The following is a 20,660-nucleotide window of genomic DNA, read 5'->3' as shown; positions in this document are numbered from 1 at the left end:
AATTTTTTCAAGTCAGTTTTTTTATAAACCCTAGTGTTACTGGAGAATGTGAAACTATTGCATGTGTATTTTTCAATATTTTAAAGTAATTCATATTTTGAGTATTTTTTACTGTGTAATTTTAATCCTGATATTAATTTGTTACTTTTAGGTCGTTTCTAGCTAAGGTTCTTAATTATTCGTAGTAACTATTCGAATATTGAATAAAAAATGGATTTGGTATTCGACAATTCGAATATATTCGTATTTTTTTCTCGGTTTAAGCCGATAATAATTTATTTAACAAATTTATACAAAAAAGCAATTAAATGCCTAAAAAAATATTTAATTAATAAATAATTATTGATTATTAATATTTATTTTAATATTCATTAATTATACTTTCATAGTCGTTAAACTTTTTTAATTTTATAAAATATACATATTACAATGCTGTCTGAATTACTGAGCAGAGGGTGTCAAAAGCTTTTTCAGATCAGCTGCGATTGAATTAATTCAGAAAAATTGATAAAACATTTTAAATACATAATTTTATCGAATTTATCGTATACACAAAAGCTTTTTATTTTGTGCAGATTTGCATTTAAAAAAAATAACTAGAAATAAATTAACCGAAATAAAATTATTGAACTAATTTAAATAAAATATCCATGTCTTGAAACAACAAATACAAAAAAAAAGTAACACAAACTTCACAAAAATTTTCGTTGCACAACAATAATTAAGTGTAGGCTTTCCTAATATTTTGCTTCATTCAACAAACTAATTCTGCGAATTTCGGTCATAGTAGATATGGCCGATAAACATTCTATTTATAAATGTTTTTCAAATGCATAAAGCATTTTTTGTTGACAAGAAGCGTATCATTGGTTCGCACATCGAACGAAAAGAAGCATAAAGAAACATGGATTTTGGAGCGGCACTAGTCACTTGGGTATATTGAGATAATAAAAACGACTAGCTATGTTGCTCAAGTATATAAATTGGTTCATTCTAATATTTTTTCAAATTTTTTTTTGCGACAGTAAAAATGAATATTTTACAAATCAATTATTCGAACATTCAAACAATCGAATGTTCGATTGAGAACCCTAGTTGTAGCACAGTACAAAAGTATGATTTCTCGGAGAAAAAAGTTCGGCCCTTTTTCGGTTAAGAGACATCGATGGCCATAAGTGTAAATGGGTTAACTTCTTTTTTGTGTGAGAATGACCCTTTATTCTAGTACATATGCAATATAAATATCACATCTCAAAAATATATATGATCAAATTCGAATTGCAAGATGTTGTTTGTTAAAATATTAATATAATATATAAACAAAATTAATATAGTTCAATCAATAAAAATATACTAAATATGTTCTATTCTTTCTGTAAAGTGTAAAGCAATTTTAAGACTTAATTGCTTAATTTAATTATTCAGCACATATTACAAAATTATATAAAATAATTTTATTTGTATACAAGATGTATCTCTAAATAAACATTTCTTGATCTATACACATTTCCTTTCCAAATAAAATGTAAAATTATTTTTTTATTAATTACTGAATAACTGTCTAAAAAATCATAAATTTCTCATCTAGCAAAAATTAAATATTAATTATAGTTATAAGATTTTTATTTTAAACTTATTTTTATAAATCGTTAAATAATTTATATTATTAAATTATTTAATAAAATCTTTTTAATACTTTAATCGCTGTAATCGAATGCCTAAATCGGATACATTTTATTTTTTTCCCAAGATATATTTTTTATCGTGTTATATTGTAAATCGATATTTATGCTTGGCAATTTAAAGGTTCATACTTAAATTTTCATTTAAAGAAAACTACTAAAATATCAATACAATATCTACATCAAAATAATTAAAGGTGTTTATATTTCAGAATCAGATACCGAATATATTTATAATTTCAAATTATACACCAAAAATGCAGAAAGATTAGTAAACATGGTGATGAATGTATCAAACCCATATCAGAAAAGTGGCACCGTGTTTATGCTGACAATTTTTGTAATAGCGTTTTACTCGCAAAAGAAAACAGGACTTAGTGGAACAATCCAGAAAAATATAAAATTTAGGTCCATACAGATGAAACATGGCAGAAAAAATAAAACACTTATCCAAATTTGGAAAACAAATAAGAAAAGAGATTTCAAAATGATATTTACTTTTCATAACAGCCAGATGATAGACACGGGAAGAAACCAGGACGACCGGCCTTACAATATATAAGCCTCAATGTATAATGAACTGTAATAAATATACGAATGGTAATATTTTGAAAAAACAATGGAATAAACAAAAGAAGTTGTTTGTTATTTATTTTAATGAGTATTGTTTAATTTGTTCAGTGTGTGTTAAATTTTGAATCGTAACGGCAAAACTAAATACAACGGTTTTTTCTTGAGTGAGACTAAAGTATATATACAGAATTCAGTGAAATCTATCGATTCTGAAGACATTTCACCAGTTTCTACCACATCTTGCCGTGCTGTCGATCTACCAGAAAAGCTTTCGGATAAGCTTAAAAATCGTTAGCCAATTAAACTAAAAAATGCAGTGCAATATGTGAAAAGAAATGTCGTGCTTATTCTGCGAGTGGATTAAGGAAAGATACAGCATACATGTGCAGAAATAGTGAAATTCCTTTAATTTTAATATGTATCAAAATATATCGAAATAAATAAAAGTGTAAATAATAATAATAAATATAAATAAGGATATAGTGTAATTGTGAAAATAAATGTGTCTGTGAAAAAGTGAAAAAGTGTAAATAATAAAAATAAATATAAAAAATATATAGTGTGGTTTATAAGTGTAATTGTGAAAATAAATGTGTACGCAGAAAATGGACGCCGAAAAATTTAGTGAGTGCAAATTATATTATATTATAAATAGATATTTGTTTATAAATCGTTTATACAAAACTGTATAGATGCATTTAAACGTACATATGATTAAATTACAAATAAATGGGTTTATTAATATTAAAATTTTAGGAATGAAAAAAAAAACATATTTTTTCGTTCATGATTCTCAACCTTCAGAGATTCTTTTAAGTGCAATAATATTTTTTCAAATATTTAACTTAATGACAGCTATAAACTAATATGGCGATAATTTATCTGAATTGTAGCTTTTCCCACTAGTTTCTTAATTTGTGAATTATTCCGGTTTTCCAAATGGTGAGGAAATATCAAAATAACAAACACCCGTAAAAATTAATGGATAATATTTTTTGGAAGTTCTTTATTTACTATGCTATATAATTTATTTACATATACCGTAACGTTTACACCTTTAAACTTTGCAATAATATACAGAATTTCAAGTAGAAAAACTTTGTTAATATATGTACTATCTAGAGCTGATGTTTTGATTTATTTTGATTGGATTGATTTTATTCTTACCTAGCCAGTTTTGTCTCTAAAATCTATTTCTGTTCAAAGAGTGTAACATAAAGTATTATTTTTTAGATGAAATAAATAATTATGGGTCTTAAATATCATAAAAAAATTCATGTGCCCCAAAAAGGCGACGTCTCATTGCATTGCAACGCAATGGGATAAGACGATAAGTTAAATATAATTTATTTTTTATTTTATACTATATAAAAATAGTATACCACCAACACTCATTATCATATATAGGCAAACTTGATAGTATTCCAGTATTTTTTTAATAAAAAAATCGCATCATACATGCCTAAGTTCACGGCCACTAAACAATGTTCTTTCAAGACTCATACACGAGTCTTCCAGCGTTAAGCTGTTACAATAAAGCATTATTTTCTAATGAAATATTGATGTTTTTCGTATTTCATATACAAATAAATTTCCTTCAACGGCAAAATTTATGTTTGTGCAATCAAAAATAATCAATTAATCTGATTTCACGGTTAAACTTACGGCCGAACGTTCCATTTTCTCTTGCCTTTTGCCTCTTGCCATCGTAACCGAGTTATCTTCGCGTCTGAACAAAGGGAGTTCGTTTCGTGAAAACTCTTAGCAAATTCTATACCCAGCCAAAGCTTTTGGACACCCAATACTCGGCAAATGTGTTACGAATGAAAGCTCTATCGATTTTCCGCACTGAGGAAGCGCTTCGAATAGAAATACTACGGTTGGATATGGCAAATCTGTTCCGACTGTGCAGCATCCATTTTAATCACAGATCATTGGAATTAAATCCTATTTTATAAATTAAAAATTAACTTGGATCAGTTCAAAAGACGTGAAATTAATATGAGCTTATGGATATATATATAATATATTAAATTTATGATAATCAGGCCTGCTGAGAGAAGGGAAGAGGGACAGTTGTTTGAGATATATGTAATGATGTATTTCAAACATAAGTTTCTTCAGCTCTTTTTATACATACAAAAAATAAAAGGAGCGGAAGATTGCCTCCAAAAGCACCCACTTTTTAAGTAGTACTTTCACAATAAATATTATTATTCAAAGGGACAGATTGTATTTTTTTGACACAGTTCCGTCAAAAATGTTACAGTGAATACGTTTTTTTGTAAAATTAAATTTTTACTAGTAAAGTCCAAATACATTTTCACCAGTAGATATATATTTATACTAGCGAAAATATAATTTAACCGATAGGCGATAATATGCTGTTCTAAAATATGTATGAAACTCAATTTGACAGTTGCGAAACGTTCATTTGCTGTTCAAACCCAAACCTAACCTAATGAAAGTTCTAAAACTAATTATAGATCAGGTGCAAAATACAAACTAAGCCAACTCATCTCTCAGGGGAAAATAAGCGGAATAGTTCGTCTGCTTATATTAAGACTTTTTGTTTATATTAAGACTTTTTGTATCAATATTACGAGTGAGTTTCTAATAAAGCACATCTAAACCAAATTTTGACCAATAGAAGAGCGCAAAAAACAATTATCGCTCCTCAGAAGTTAAAAATTCACGTCAAAAGCAATAAAATCGTGCCGTCGCCATCGCAGTGGGAACGCTCGTTACCGAGCGTTCCCACTACGACAGCGCCGACACGATTTTATTGCTTTTGACGTGAATTTTTGCCTTCCGAGAAGTGATAATTGTTTTTGCGCTCTTCTTTTGATCAAAATTCGGTTTGAATATACTTTGATCAGCATTATTATATTAGTAGTCCATAGTAATATCGGTAAAGATAGCTATAATATTTTTAAAACATGGTGTAATTCGATATTACACCATGTTTTAAAAATATTATAGCTATCTTTACCGATATTACTATGGACTACTAATATAATAATGCTGATCAAAGTATATTCAAACCGAATTTTGATCAAAAGAAGAGCGCAAAAACAATTATCACTTCTCGGAAGGCAAAAATTCACGTCAAAAGCAATAAAATCGTGTCGGCGCTGTCGTAGTGGGAACGCTCGGTAACGAGCGTTCCCACTGCGATGGCGACGGCACGATTTTATTGCTTTTGACGTGAATTTTTAACTTCTGAGGAGCGATAATTGTTTTTTGCGCTCTTCTATTGGTCAAAATTTGGTTTAGATGTGCTTTATTAGAAACTCACTCGTAATATTGATACAAAAAGTCTTAATATAAACGCTTGACAATCGAGCGATTTCACTGCGATTGTATAATTTTATTGCTTTTGACCTGAACTGGAAATTTACTACATGGCAACACTGAGCAGCAAAAAAACACAACTAATTATCATGTAAATAATATGAGTAAATATTTTTATACTTTTTAATGCTTAATTAAAATATTATGCATTAAATATTCTAATTTTTATATTTATTTGTAGCATAAAAAAGGTTGACTAGTACCTATTATTATTATGTGAAAAATATATAAAATGCCATTTTCATCATTAGGTCCAGAATTTTTTTTTTCCAGGGCCTGGGTTAACTCTCGAGGGCCCTGATGATAATACCTAATATATATGAGGCGAATTTTGACATATATCTATTAAAGATCTATTTTGTACATAGTGTCCTATAATTCTAAGGCGACGATATGTGTTTTTTTTTCACTCAAATAAAAAGTATATTGTGCTACCGAGAACCCTCTCCTAGATATTACATGGTAATCAACACGACTTTTACGACGTCACAAGCTTTTCACCATGCAATGTAAACTTTATTTGAAAATTTTCCGAGAAAAGGTCCTGTCGTGAATTTCTACAATTTACCAAGAATATGAAATTCGCGCAAATGTAGAATGTTTGGATCATGCGATTGTTTGTTTTTTTTTTTACTTTAAGTTGTAGGTCTGTTTTTTTTTAATTTTCATTTAATAATACCTAATAAATTTCATGTTACTATAGCTTATGACCATTATTTTAATTTACAACCCAAAACTTTTCAACGAGATTCCGGCCGTAATGAAGTGTATCGTAAAAATAAACAGAGTCGAAACTTTTATTTCGTTGACGAAAATTGTATCGTTTGCCCCGCTCCCTCTTTCCACCACCCTCAGACGGTCTGCGTAAACCCCACCCCATCTCACAAAGACCTCTGTGCCTTTCTGTGTTCGCCTTAGTTATTTTCAGCAAAAAGAGGAGCGCTTTTTAAGCCTTTCTTCTTCAAAGGTCCAACTGAACAATCAAACAAAATTTTAAAATATCAAAAAAGAACCGTTCCCTAGGGTAACAAAAAATATAAAATTATGCCAAAAGGCACCTTTTACCTCAACAATGTTGTTCACTTGCGTAATGATAAATAAACATCAATAAACGTCGTCATTATTAACCTTCTAAAGTAAGTCATTCTGCTTGTTTTTTGTCGACTGTTACACAATTGAAATCTCTGATTGTCTTATTGATGCGACCACGCAGACCACCTCTATTTTGATTTACTAACTCTTCTCCGCCTATCAATCTTACTAAGACGCTTTTCTGGTTTGACTGTCTTTTTCAACACATTTCACGTAGCAAGCACACTGTTTTGTATCAAATATCAGAATATTTAGAATCGCATTATTACATTATTACTATCTATATTACAAGATGGTGTACAATAAGACTCGTCCTTTCTATACCAATTACTAAAATCCAAACTGACTCCATCAATCCAATCCGATTTAAGATTAATGTTGTCTGTGCCACCGAGGGCTCCATTACACAATACGTTTTGCAAACAGGAAGCAGTTTTTTGGTGAAACATGCAATTAGCATTAGCCGTTCATTATTTTTGTCTCAATCCTGACAAAGACGACTAATTATGGTTAGCGCTTCGAATCGCCTTAACGAATCTAATAAAGGCTTTGCCTGCAAACAGCGACCAACAGCCACACAAAAATGTATACGACACCCTTAACGAAGGGGTGGTTTCCCGTGACGGATCGGACACGCTCCGGACGGGCGTTGTCTTTGGTTTTGATTGAAACGGGGGAAATACATGGGAAAACCTCAGACGTGAGGTTTTTGCGCGGCCGCAGTGATGTATGGCGTCGAATATATTCATTAATTCAATCCAATTCCACCTGTCCAAATGCGAAAAGAGTCCAGCGTGGGATTCATTGCTAAATGGGACAGGCGATGTATGGCCTATCTGGTCTATACGTTCATTGAATTGTGTACTATGTTAAACAATACATTTAAACATATTTTTTTAATCTAACATGGTGTTTCTAAAGTTAATACAAATATATTTTAAAACATATATTATTGTTATTATAAAGTGCGATCGTTTTGTTCTTTCGTATGTTTCACACGCATCATGTTGATGTGCAGGAATTGCTTTTTTATTAATATGCAAAATAAATACACGCAAAGCAATAAAATCCAGTAAAAGCTTAAGGTTAACGGACTATTGCTCACATAAAATTTTACACATCACAGAAATATTGGCCGCGTGAATTATTTCTCACATAAATATTGATCACAATGCAACTTTCTCACATGAAAATTGCTCACCAATCGATTGTAAAGAAAGGTAATTTTTTTTAAGAAAAGTTTTTCATTTCTATACGCGTTCATTGCAATGATTTGCTAATAAATTTTGCAAGTCTTAAATAAATAAAAATATATGTATTTAATAAATATTTAGTGTCATTTTGTTGAAAATATTCTGTATCATTTTGTGCATGTATACAAACACTTTAGGCTTTTAATTGAATGTGTACTATTTGCATTTTTTCGTGTACATATTTAATTTTATAATATATGTATATTATTGAAGAAAATGGTGTACAATATTTCAATCAATTATTTTTTTTCACTTTGTCAATAAAATTATTTGGAATACCATGATTTTTCACTTTAATAACAATTTAGTTATTATTATTACATATCTTCCTCAATCTTGATATGTAGGATTAAATAAACTTATAATTAAAATACAGATTAATAATACTATTTTAATATCTATTTAGCATATTTTGGATTTTATATGTAGATGTTTTTATATAATAGATTAATTTAATATGTAGTATTTTATTTTAAATTAATTTAATGTGTATTTTATTTTAAATTAAATTAATATTTCTCCGTTTTAATTTTTTGATTTGTCACAAATTGCGTAATTGCCAAATTGAAGTTGCATTGTGACCAATGTTCGTGTGAGCAATAATCCGCATGACAATGTCTGTGTGCAGGGCCGCCAAAAGCGAAACCGGGCTCTGGGAAAACAATGATTCCGGGCCTAATGTCAAAAATGGCGTTTTATATATTTTTTAACATATATAATATCTTAAATAAATAATAATAGATACGAGTTAACCCTTTCTATAGTACAAATAAATACAAAAATTAGCCATATTTAGACATATTTTCTGAAATTTTATTATGCATTAAAATATCTACTCATAATATTTATCTGATAATTCGTCGTGTTTTTTATGCTGCTCAGTGTTGCCATATAGTGAATTTTCAGTATAAGTTAAAAGCAATAAAAATGTGCAATCGCAGTGAAAACGCTGTCAAGCGTTTATATTAAGATTTTTAATAACAATATTACGACTGAGTTTCAAATAAAGCACATCTAAACCGAATTTTGACCAATAGAAGAGCGAAAAAAACAATTATCGCTCCTCAGAAGTCAAAAATCCACGTCAAAAGCAATAAAATCGTGCCGTCGCCATCGCAGTGGGAACGCTCGTTACCGAGCGTTCCCACTGCGACAGCGCCGACACGATTTTATTGCTTTTGACGTGAATTTTTGCCTTCCGAGAAGTGATAATTGTTTTTGCGCTCTTCTATTGACCAAAATTCCGTTTTAATATACTTTGATCAGCCCTTTTATAGTAGAAGTCCATAGTAATATCAGTAAGGATAGCATATTTATAAGACGTAGGTAATATCGTAATGCAGAAAAACTATGGAACAATTTGTGAGATGCGATGTCTGTCTGTACTTATTCTTCCGCTTATTTTCCCCTGAGAGATGCGTTGGCTCAGTTTGTATTTTGGACTAGGTTAGATTAGGTTTGGGTTTCAACAGCAAATGGACGTTTCGCAACTGTCAAAATGAGCTTCATAGAAATTTTATAGCAGCATATTAGCGCAATTATATTTTCATTAATTAATCAGTTAAATTATATTTTCCTTAGTAGAAATATATATCTACTGGTGAAAATGTATTTGGACTTCGCTAGAGAAAATATAGCTTCACCAAAAAATACACGTTCACTGTAACATTAGTACATTGAAAATTAATAATGATGAGTATGTAAATATATACACCTGCCATATATTTTCATTGGTAAAATATATCTGCTAGTAAAAATGTATTTCGATATGATTTTACTGAAATGACAAATTTTAAAAAATATTTTCGCGATAAATTCGAGACTGTTTTTTTTATTTTTTTATTATGAATAACCACATGAAACTGGATGTATTGTTTATTTATTTTGCTGCATTAAATCCAGTTGTCAAATTACTGATAATACAATCAATAAAAACATTAAATTTATATAATTCAACTGATGCTGTTGTTTATTTTCCGTTACTTCTTTGCTTCTTCATTAGGTATTCTATCTGAAAATTCAGATCAAATACATAAAAAAAAATATTTAAATATTTCCTCTCAAATTTATTATTTTCTAATCGTTTAAAAAGCAATAAAGTTAAAAATAATTTGCAAACAAATTTTAATACGATCTGTACTTTGTTTATTGTGAAAGTACTATAAAGAAATGTGCTTTTGAAGGCAATGTTCCGCTTCTTTTATTTATTGTATGTATAAAAGGTCTGAAGGAACTTATACCTGAAATACATCAGTACATACATCTCAAACAACTGTAGTTTAGTACAAATTCAGTATTTGAGATCGGTTTTTACTTTTTTTATACATATGTATCAGGCGCGGGCGGTGAGATACTTTCCTTTCGATAGCTCGCGTGTTAAATGACGAGAGTGAGTGAGAAGTGAGCGTGCGGAACGCATGTCACTTAGCACGCGAGCGAGCGAAAGGAAAAGTATCTCACCGCTCACGCCTTATATGTTATTTTTCCCCTCTCTCTCCCCCCCTGCCCTTTCCACAATATTTATAAGAAATATTGTGTATAGTAAAATTAAAAGCCAATATAATTTTAAATTATAATATCAATACATCATAATCAAAACACATTATTATGATCTCAGACAGATTTTAGAAAAAATATTATGTTATAAATTAATATATATAATATTACATACATACGATATTTTGTATGGGTATTTATTTAGCACTGCTTTTTTCTGAATAAATAGATTAATAGTTGTTTTCCTGTAGAAGTAGTGTATTATTCTTGCAGACAAATAAACAGAACTGTATACCGTGTATGCTTTGGACATATTTCGAGATGTAATATAATATTACAATACGTAGATATATCCAACGCAATACGATAATAAATTTTCCATTATTGAATTAGGTCATTGGGGTAATTTATCAAATGGAATATTTTCACAACCGAAATATATTTATTTATATTTAATTTAAAAATAAAATTGTCTGCAGACTAAAGTTTAAGTTTTCTTGAAATGTTACAGAAACCTTTTTTGAACAATTACTAAATCTTGCAAAAATCTTTATAGGCACTCATTAATGTGTATCGGCAATAAATCTTTCAGTAAGATTATTACCTATTACGTTTTTTTACATAAAAATTAGCATTTTATAACGACCGAAGTCTTTCATACTTTTCGCCCACGATGAGGAGCGGAATAGGGAGCGTTTCGGGATTTTTACGACGGGCAAAAAGCTTCCAGTTCATTTAATAACACTAAAAATATATTCCGGTCCGCAGAAATAATCCTTGCTTTATTACGTTCAAGGAATTTTCATTTCATAAGACGTATGACGCTTTCACGATTTTTACGACTCAGCCGAACTACTTTGATTTCGTTGCCTATAATAATTTATTATTATTAGTGAAAATTTTGTCGTCTTCAAAACGATATAAAAATTTTTATCATTTATGTATAAAAAATTCTTTGAAAATCGTTTAATTTCAAAACGATATATATTTTTTTCTAATAAAAAATGCATATAAAAATCTTGGCGTTACAATACCACAATACAAAAATATTAAATGTACCGATTCGATTCCACCCAAAACTGCTTCAATATCCATCGTTAATTTCGAAACGTAGTCAGAACGGCCAACAATTGAGAACTGATCGTCGTTAAAATTAATGTTTATTAAAACTTACCTGTGGGCAACTCCACGACAGCAAAGGCTTGCCCCACATGTCAGCCAAACGAGATGTGACGTCGCAGAGGTCCTCTTCCAAAGACCCGATGAGTGCCCTGGTGGACTCTTGAGCCAAAGCGTCCAAAATCGCAGATAAGCCACGGCTCTTTGACTCACATACGGCTGAAACAATAAAAATAACACAATAAATCTTTACATTCATAATATGCAATATCAGACAATTTTCTTATCTCAACGTTTGCGAGATATAACCGTATGTGGTGTTCCTATTGCTTTGCATACAGCGTCTTCGGTGCCCATGTAACGCATTTTGCGACACTTTGTTCTCATTTTATTACTTTTGCTTCGAATGACTTTAAGCGCAGTAAAATAAAATTATTTTATTATCTAATTGGATGACAAAGCATTATATTTATTGTGTGTTGAAATTTAGTCTGTACTAAAAGGTCGTGATTAATAGACTAATCACATGATATTCATAACTTGCGGAACAGCAAGCATCAGAAATGTTGGAAAGTTTAAAACATTTTTTTTTATCACAACGCTTTTTTTTTCGCGAAAATGAGTAAAAAACGAGGATGTTACCAAAATCAATTCATTATTAACTAATAAAATTAGGCAATTTACTGACGGTCGATTATTAAAGTCGTAAATTATTGTTGTAATTTAATAAATGTGTCACGGGAAAACATATTTATTTCATTTTATCAGTCTTAAGAACAGTATCTAGAAATGCGCACATTGTGAGTTACATCAATAGGCAATTTAATAATAAAAATTCTGTAATTATTTTTTGGATTTTTTTTATGGTATTATTCGCAAATTAAAACAAGTGAACTTTGTGAAATTGCGAATCTTTTGTATAAATAAAGGGTTAAGTTAGTCAGTAACAGTAAATTTTTAGGGGCTTATGCAAATTTATAGTTTATATGTGACTTATTGGTTTGAATCATATTGAATTTAAAATGAAAATTATAAGCTTATACAATTTTTGTAATTACGGTGCTCTTGTGAAAAATACCACAGCATCCCATGAGGCCGCAGCGTACATTTTAGGAACCACTTGCTGTTTATTTAAGTAGTACATGCTATGTTTGGAGTGACTAAATAATTAGCTTTCATGAATAGTCTGCATGTTAGCAATAACAGACAAAAATAATTTTAATGAAGCTAAGAAATATTTAATAAAGTGACTAAATAATTAGCTTTCATGAATAGTCTGCATGTTAAAAACAACAGACAAAAATAATTTTAATGAAGTTTAGAAATATTTAACAAAGTATAATCTAAAGTAAAATAAACTATAATTTGGAATATCCGATTGTGGTAAAGTATGCGCAGAACGGGTTAACGGGTTAGATAGAAACAATAGGCTTGTGAAACTGCAACGCATTTAAAACCTCTGATTATTCATAGTATTTTCACCAGAAGACACTTTGTGGGAAATATCGCAATGTATCTTGTGTTATTGAACCAGTTACGGCAGCGGTGAACTTAGCCGTCACCAGTTTCATCACATGTTTTTGTCAGAAATGGAAGTCAAATATCGTGATTTAATACTTTACTATACAGTTTGATTTAGATTTTTTTCACTCAGTGGGGCGATTAAAATTCTTCTTAACGAAAAAACTCTCAGCTACTTTTACCGAAAATTTGCTAAAAATATTATGAGATTTTTTAAAGAATATAACTTAAAGAAACTTACACTGCAGTAAAATCATTTAGACGACAAATTGCTAGTCACTATTTTTGTCAAGTTGATTTATGTATTTCCTATGATATTAAAAATTTATATTTCTATTTTTACAAAAATTTGCAGTGGATATATCTTCTGAGCTTGAACTGTAGTTCTAACAGCATTTTTTTTATATTGTGCAAATGCAGAATATATTTTAATTCTTAAATATCTATTCGGTTGTATAGTTGAAAAACTTTCACTGTACATTCAATCGGAAGTAATTAATCTGCAAAGTATTTTTTAGTTGAAAAATATGCTCAAATTAGATCATATGTGTGCTTAGATATTTATATTTCTATATGGCAGCATCTATGTGAAATAAATTTAAGGTCAGTATTAACAGATGACCATTTAAAATAAAATTTGACGATTGAGTGACGAACTTTAAAACCCAGTTTAATGGATTGTTATCTCAAAATACGCATTATAAACAATTTGCGAAAATACTGTAAATTTTAGAGAAAATTACGTTTAATTTTAATTTTGCTTTCTAGCACAACATGCCTAAAATATTTTCGATCTGGTTTGGTTTGCAGACCCCTTATTTATAATAGAACCATTATAGTGGATCATATTTGAGAATAGTGATTAAATCGTCACAAGTAAATAATTTTTTTGCTATCCTGTTCAGTTGCGTGTTTGGCGTTATATATTTTTGATATTCTTAATATTATATAAACATTTTATTACTGCTGAAAACCGTGATTTAAATGAAGGTCAAAGGGCGAATATAATTTTATTAGATACCCAAAAGTTAAATAACATAACGCTGTACAAAATACGATAAAACGGTTCAGTGAATTTGGTGTAATATTTAGACCAGTAGAAAACGATTGACAAATACAAAGGAAACTAAGTTGAGGCCATTTTTTTTTAAATATAATAAAAAGTAAATGATATTATGGAGCAATTTAAAAGTCTGAAATTGATATATAATTTTTATTAGAAATGTAGTAAAAGTGCCAAATTGTAAATTGTATATGATAAATCGTTTGTTAATAGATAAAAGTATCATAGTAAAATCATAGAAGAAATGAAATATGTACTAAATATTGATAATACAGTTAAATTTAAAAATACTTTGAATGTAGATAAAATAGAAAATACTTGCAAAAATAAAAATATATTATTTAACACAATAATTCAGCCACAATAAAAATATTGTGTCACAGTGGGAACGCTCTGTAACGAGCGTTCCCACTCCGATGGCGACGACACGATTGTATTGCTTTTGACGTGGATTTTTGACTTCTGAGAAGTGTTTTTGCACTCTTCTATTTTGCAAAATTCAGTTTAGATGTACTACATTTGATTCTCACTTGAAATATTGTTATAAAAAAATCTTAATATAAACGCTTTATAACGCGATGACACGATTTTATTGCTTTTGACCTGGACTGCAAATTCACTATATGGCAACACTGAGCAGCAAAAAAAACACGACTAATTATCAGATATTATTATGAGTACATATTTATATGGATAATTAAAATATTTCGCATAAAATATGATTTCAGAAAATATGTCGCAAATGTGGCTAATTTTAATATTTATTTGTAGCATAGAGAGGATTAACTCGTACCTATGATTATTTATTCAATAAATTAAATTACGATATTAAAAATTTTACAAAATGATATTTTCGTTATGAGGCCCGGAATCATTGTTTTTTCAGGGCCCGGTTTCGCTCTCGGAAGCCCTGCTCTATTGTGCTTTATTATGACTGCGTATTTATAATTTTATTAATTATTTAACATTACGGTGTAATTTTGTATAAAATATAGTTTAACACCATTCTGTGGAAATATTTAATATAATCCAAATTCAGTCTCTTCGAGTTTCAAAGTAATGTGCAATAAGCATGATATGTATAAAAGAGTTTAATAGCACAATGTCAATGTAGTAGTAGTGTTATTATTGCGTTATGCTCGACTCCAATTGGCCCTTGAGAGGCAACAATTATTTCAGTCACTTTACCCTCCTTTCACAATCATTAGGCACTGAAAACGGGAATAAGAACGAGAGGGCGGCCCTATTCTTTTCGACTGTGGAAATTATTGCGCCGCTGCGAAAAGGAAGTGCGAAAGAATATATTAGCTTCACAAGCGAAAACCTCTGTTCACGAGCTGAGGGCTTCTTAAGGGGGCTTAAAATAGAAAGGGATAAACGCACTCAATTTATTTGCCACCCTTATTTATAGGGATGCGGATGTATATACATATATCTGTTGCGTGCTCAGAGAAGCCATATCTAATTAGTCGCACGTCGAACTTAATTAATATATTCGTTGGTAATGACAATAAGTAATTGAACGCTTGGCTATAAGAGAATCTTTGTAAAGAGGAATGCTTTTCAAACGCTGAATGGGATGCTATTTTTTACAAATTACGTTCTATAAATATAGCTTTGATAAATAGCTATACGTAACGGATGTAATTTATGGCGTGATTTATATTTAATGTTATAAAAATAAAATAAAAATGCGTAGAGAATTTTTTTAAAGAATGTAAAAGACGCATAATTTTTATATAATTTTCTCGAAATAAAATTTAATCACTCTCAAAGAATTTTCCTACTACGTATTTTACACATGCGTTAACTTTTACATCGATATTAAATGATATATGTTACAAGCTAAATATAAACAAAAAAAAAAGTAAATAAAAAGAAAAACCACTACTCTTGATTAGCTACCGCAGAAAACGTATATGAATTGATATATAATATAAACACAATCGGTATAGTAAAGTTTTATTATCGGGTGAAAAATATATGCATAGAATTTATTTAAAAATAAATAACACACGTTTATTAGCCAACCCTGTATTATACAAATATAAAAAAACATTATCCCAGTGTGACTTTAAAGCTTTAGTCGTGGTGTTTATTAAATCTCTCTTGAGCCTTGAATTTACTGAAACATTGAAAGATAAGCCATAGCGTTTTAGTACTTTTATCGCAAATATACTGGACATGTTCAGTGAATCTGAAAGCTTAATTAAACCAGACTTTAAAATCATTTAGATAAGATTTATTTTAGTTACATATTAGGTAATCCCAAAATAAATGTCGTTTTTCTTAAATTTAAGTTTTAACAGTCAGTTGTGGTGAAGACCGCCGAGAGCGAATCCGGTGCTTGGAAAAACAATGATTCCGGGCCTCATGACGAAAATGTAATTTTATATATATTTCTTGAATATATAATAATAGGTGCGAGTTAATCTTTTCTATGCTACAAATAAATATTAAAATTAGCAACATTTGTAACATATTTTCTGAAATCATCGTGTTTTTTATGCTGCTCAGTGTTGCCATATAGGGAATTTTCAGTCCAAGTTAAAAGCATTAAAATCGTGCCATCGCTATGAAAACGATCGATTATAAAGCATTTATCTTAAAACTTTTTATATCAATATTACGAGTGAGAATTAAATAAAGCACATTTAAACCGAATTTTGACCAATAGGAGAGCGCAAAAAACAATTATCGCTCCTCAGAAGTCAAAAATCCACGTCAAAAGCAATAAAATCGTGCCGTCGCCGTCGCAGTGGGAACGCTCGTTGCCGAGCGTTCCCACTGCGACGGCGTCGACACGATTTTATTGCTTTTGACGTGAATTTTTGCCTTCTGAAAAGTGATAATTGTTTTTTGCGCTCTCCTATTGACCAAAATTTGGTTTGAATATACTTTAATCAGTCCTCTTATATTGAAAGTGCATAGTAATATCGGTAAAGATAGGTATCATATTTTTAAAATATAGTGTAATATCGAAATACAGACTATGGAGCAATATGTGAGATGCGATGTCTGTCTACTTATTTTTCCGCTTATATTCCCCTGAGAGATGAGTTTGTTTGGTTTTTATTTTGAACCTGACCTAATAAAATATTTACAATAATTAGTTTTAGAACTTTCATTGGGTTAGATTTGGGTTTGAATAGCAAATGGACGTTTCGGAACTGTCAAATTGAGTTTTATTTTATAACAGCATTTTAGCGCTAATCACTTAAATTATATTTTCGCTAGTAGAAATATATATCGATACATACATCTATATACATACATATAAAAAAGTTGAAATCATATAATTTTACTAGCACCTGCCAGATAATTTTTATTTTTACTGGTAAAAATGTATTTCTACTGGTGAAAATGTATTCCGATATGATTTTACTCAAATGACATATTTTAAAATTATTTTGGGTTATATTCAAGACTGATTTTTTTATATTATTTTATTTATTTATTTTTTCCAATAAATCTAGTAGTCAAATCACCGATAATACAATCCATAAAAACATATAATTCAACTGGTGCTGTTGTTTATTTTTCGTTATTTCTAGTTAAGAAAGAATCTTAGGTATTCGATTTGAAGCTTCAGATCGAATACCTTAGAAAGAAGCACAGTTCAGCTGATGCTGTTGTTGATTGAGAGATTAGGCATTACGAAACTCTTAAACCTGGCCAAATAATAACAGCAAGTTTTTATTATGATCGAAATTGACCCTCGAAAACATCAAGAAACTTAGCTGAAAGATTTTATCTCATTCACATTATTCTTCAGACTTTTCTTTTTCCGATTATCATTTATTTTGATCGATGCTACATATCCTAGATGAAATTTCCTAAATTAAAATGCAGACGATGTGAAGAGGGGGCTATCAGAATATTTTGCATCAGATCCTTATGCTAATAAAATTTAAAAAATTCCGTAGAGGTGAAAAAATCTATATCCTTAAAATTAAATTATATTTTGAGCATTAAAATTAAAATAAATATTTAAAAGTATTTTTTCTGCTACAATATTTAAAAAAATACTTAATACTTACAAATATGATCACATAATTTTAATTAAATGTGTGAAATTTTACCATCACTAAATGTGACTGCGTGTAAAACAAACATGATTCTGTGAAGAATTGCAGATTTAAAATAAACGTATGATTGAAAGTATAAATCAAGTATTTAGTAAAAAAAAAAATAGTTAATTAAAATATTAAGAAAAAATTCTTAACAAGAGAGAAATTAATACAAAAGATTACGGCATTTAATAATGTTAATTAAAATTGTTACTAAACCATCTTAATTAACATGAAATGTTTCCTATATAAAAGCCTTAAGATATTTGTAACTAAACAAACGTGGATATTTTCCTTTAGAAATCTGCCTTCTTAGAGCATTTTAATTTTTTCCCGAGCTTATTAATATGTTAACATATATTATATACACACATGTTGAATTTGCGAAGAATTTTATTAATACAATTTCCACTTTTCACATTCCCACGTACTTTCCGTAACAACAAAAACTTCTAAACCACTAAAACTTTCAGATTCAATTTGTTATCCTTACGTGATTTCGGTTTGAAAAATACCCTTAAATACGTGCCACTCTTTCTGTACCACAATTAGACGATAGTCTCGCTTGCCAAACAAAATAATCGAAACGTACCCTGGAGCCCTTCAAAAAACCTATATCTGCCGTCTGAAAAAATTAGGATGCTCCCATGACAAGGGCCTTTTTTCACTGGTGTATCTTTATTTAATTTCAAGCATGAACGGTCACATATGGGTTAACGTGTTTTATTTATTTATTCTTCAAGGGCAAAAAATATGTGTAATATTCCACCAGAGAGTTGTTTATCAGAAGCACGTCACATTTATTGGACCATTCACCGTTTAAATGACTTATTTACTGTATGAAAAAAGATCCATTATATCATATATTATATGTAGGTACATATTAGTCGAAATTATAATATTTATTTTTATTAAACCAAAGAATACAAGAATTTACAACTAAAGTTCACAACTTAAGTTTGGAAGTTTGCACGTTAAATATTCGATTTATTACGCAAATTCTTAAGCGAAACTTTAACTTAAAGATTCGGCTAAACATCAAAATGGTTTTTCATTTATATAATACTTGACATTTTTATTGAATTTAAATATATATTGATGTATAAAATTAAAACGAAATATTCCTGAAAATGTAATGAAAATATTAAATATATATAAATATATATTTGTGGCAGAAATGTGTTACATTATTGTGAACGCGTCAAACCTTAATATAAGTGACATTTAATTTTTCACCACTGTGAAAAAATTCTAAGAAAAACACTCCATAGGATCTATATTTTCATCGGTTATAAATAAATTGAATAATATATTTCAGCCCAATTTATTCGAGTCCGTAAATAAAATTTTCTTTATAGTATTTGGGAATAATGTAACTTGATTTTTTATTTTGGCTCTAAACACCTTAAATGTAGTAAACTATATATTTTATTATTATATGCAATTTAATTTCTTAACACGAATAAATCCTTTAAATAATATTTTAATAAATCACACTGTACGAAACTTTAAATTAAATATAAAAATACAAAACGATGAATTTTGCATATGCTATATAAACGTGTAATGTGTGAGGTATTTATCTTTACTAACGGGCTTAATAATTACGTAATTTGGTAGATTAATTTTTCGTTGTTCAAGTGGTTGTTATAATGATCTTGTTAAAAAACCCTTACATCTATATTTAATAAAAATAATTCATATCATGAGTATGAGCAGTTAAATTTCTCATTACATGAGTAGACTCATTTTGGACAGTAAAAAAGACACAGAATTTTAGAATGGATATTTTAAATACCAAATTCTATATTACAATGTTAAATGCCCAATCAAAAAACATTTCGATGATATCAGTAAATAGTCACGACTGTCAGAAAGGTAAATTTCTGATCCAAGAACATGTAATTTTCTTGTTGTGTCCAAAAATAAATCATGCGATTTCATTTCAAAGGGTCGGTTTATCCACCATCCAAAAAAAGGTTGTCGATTGCCGCCAGAGCGAACTTTGTAAGCTCGGAGTATTACGGTTATGGTGTTCATAAACGAAATGGCGGTTGTAAGTATGTTGGCCAGGCCCGGATTCGGCTCACGTTCGTTTCGCGAATGCGTTTGACAGTGGATATATGGAATGAGCTTCGTGTGTTGTAACGGCGGTCGTTAAACGGACAACCAGCGCCGTTTTGACGTTAGTTTGCCTGATCGTTTCGAGCACTCCTCGGACGACAATTTCTAGCACATCACTACAATATCATTGCAGTGTTGCACGACTTTTATTCATCTACCTTGCTCATTAACACGTACAGAAACACCCTAAAAATATATAGGTACCAGAACGTAGAGCTATAACGACTATTCATATGTAATTGCAAATTTCGGAGAGACGCTTGAAACAAGTACGCTTTCAGCTATCATAATCCACGTTCATATTTGATTATCT

At 29.6% G+C, this 20,660-nt stretch overlaps 1 protein-coding gene across 1 annotated transcript in view; it reads right to left on the bottom strand.

Moving 5' to 3' along the window:
- Positions 1-20,660, bottom strand: part of LOC148239291 (uncharacterized) — a 126,949-nt gene that overhangs the window by 57,597 nt on the left and 48,692 nt on the right. The window contains exon 2 of the mRNA XM_088181402.1: positions 11,625-11,788. Within this exon, the coding sequence (XP_088037528.1) occupies positions 11,625-11,788 (164 nt within the window). The remainder of the gene's footprint in view (positions 1-11,624; positions 11,789-20,660) is intronic.

The sequence above is a fragment of the Plectrocnemia conspersa genome, unplaced genomic scaffold (genome assembly GCF_051122295.1).
Source record: "Plectrocnemia conspersa isolate PC_06_02 unplaced genomic scaffold, ASM5112229v1 ptg000001l, whole genome shotgun sequence".
Lineage (NCBI taxonomy): Eukaryota > Metazoa > Arthropoda > Insecta > Trichoptera > Polycentropodidae > Plectrocnemia > Plectrocnemia conspersa.
This window is presented reverse-complemented; position numbering and strand designations above follow the sequence as displayed.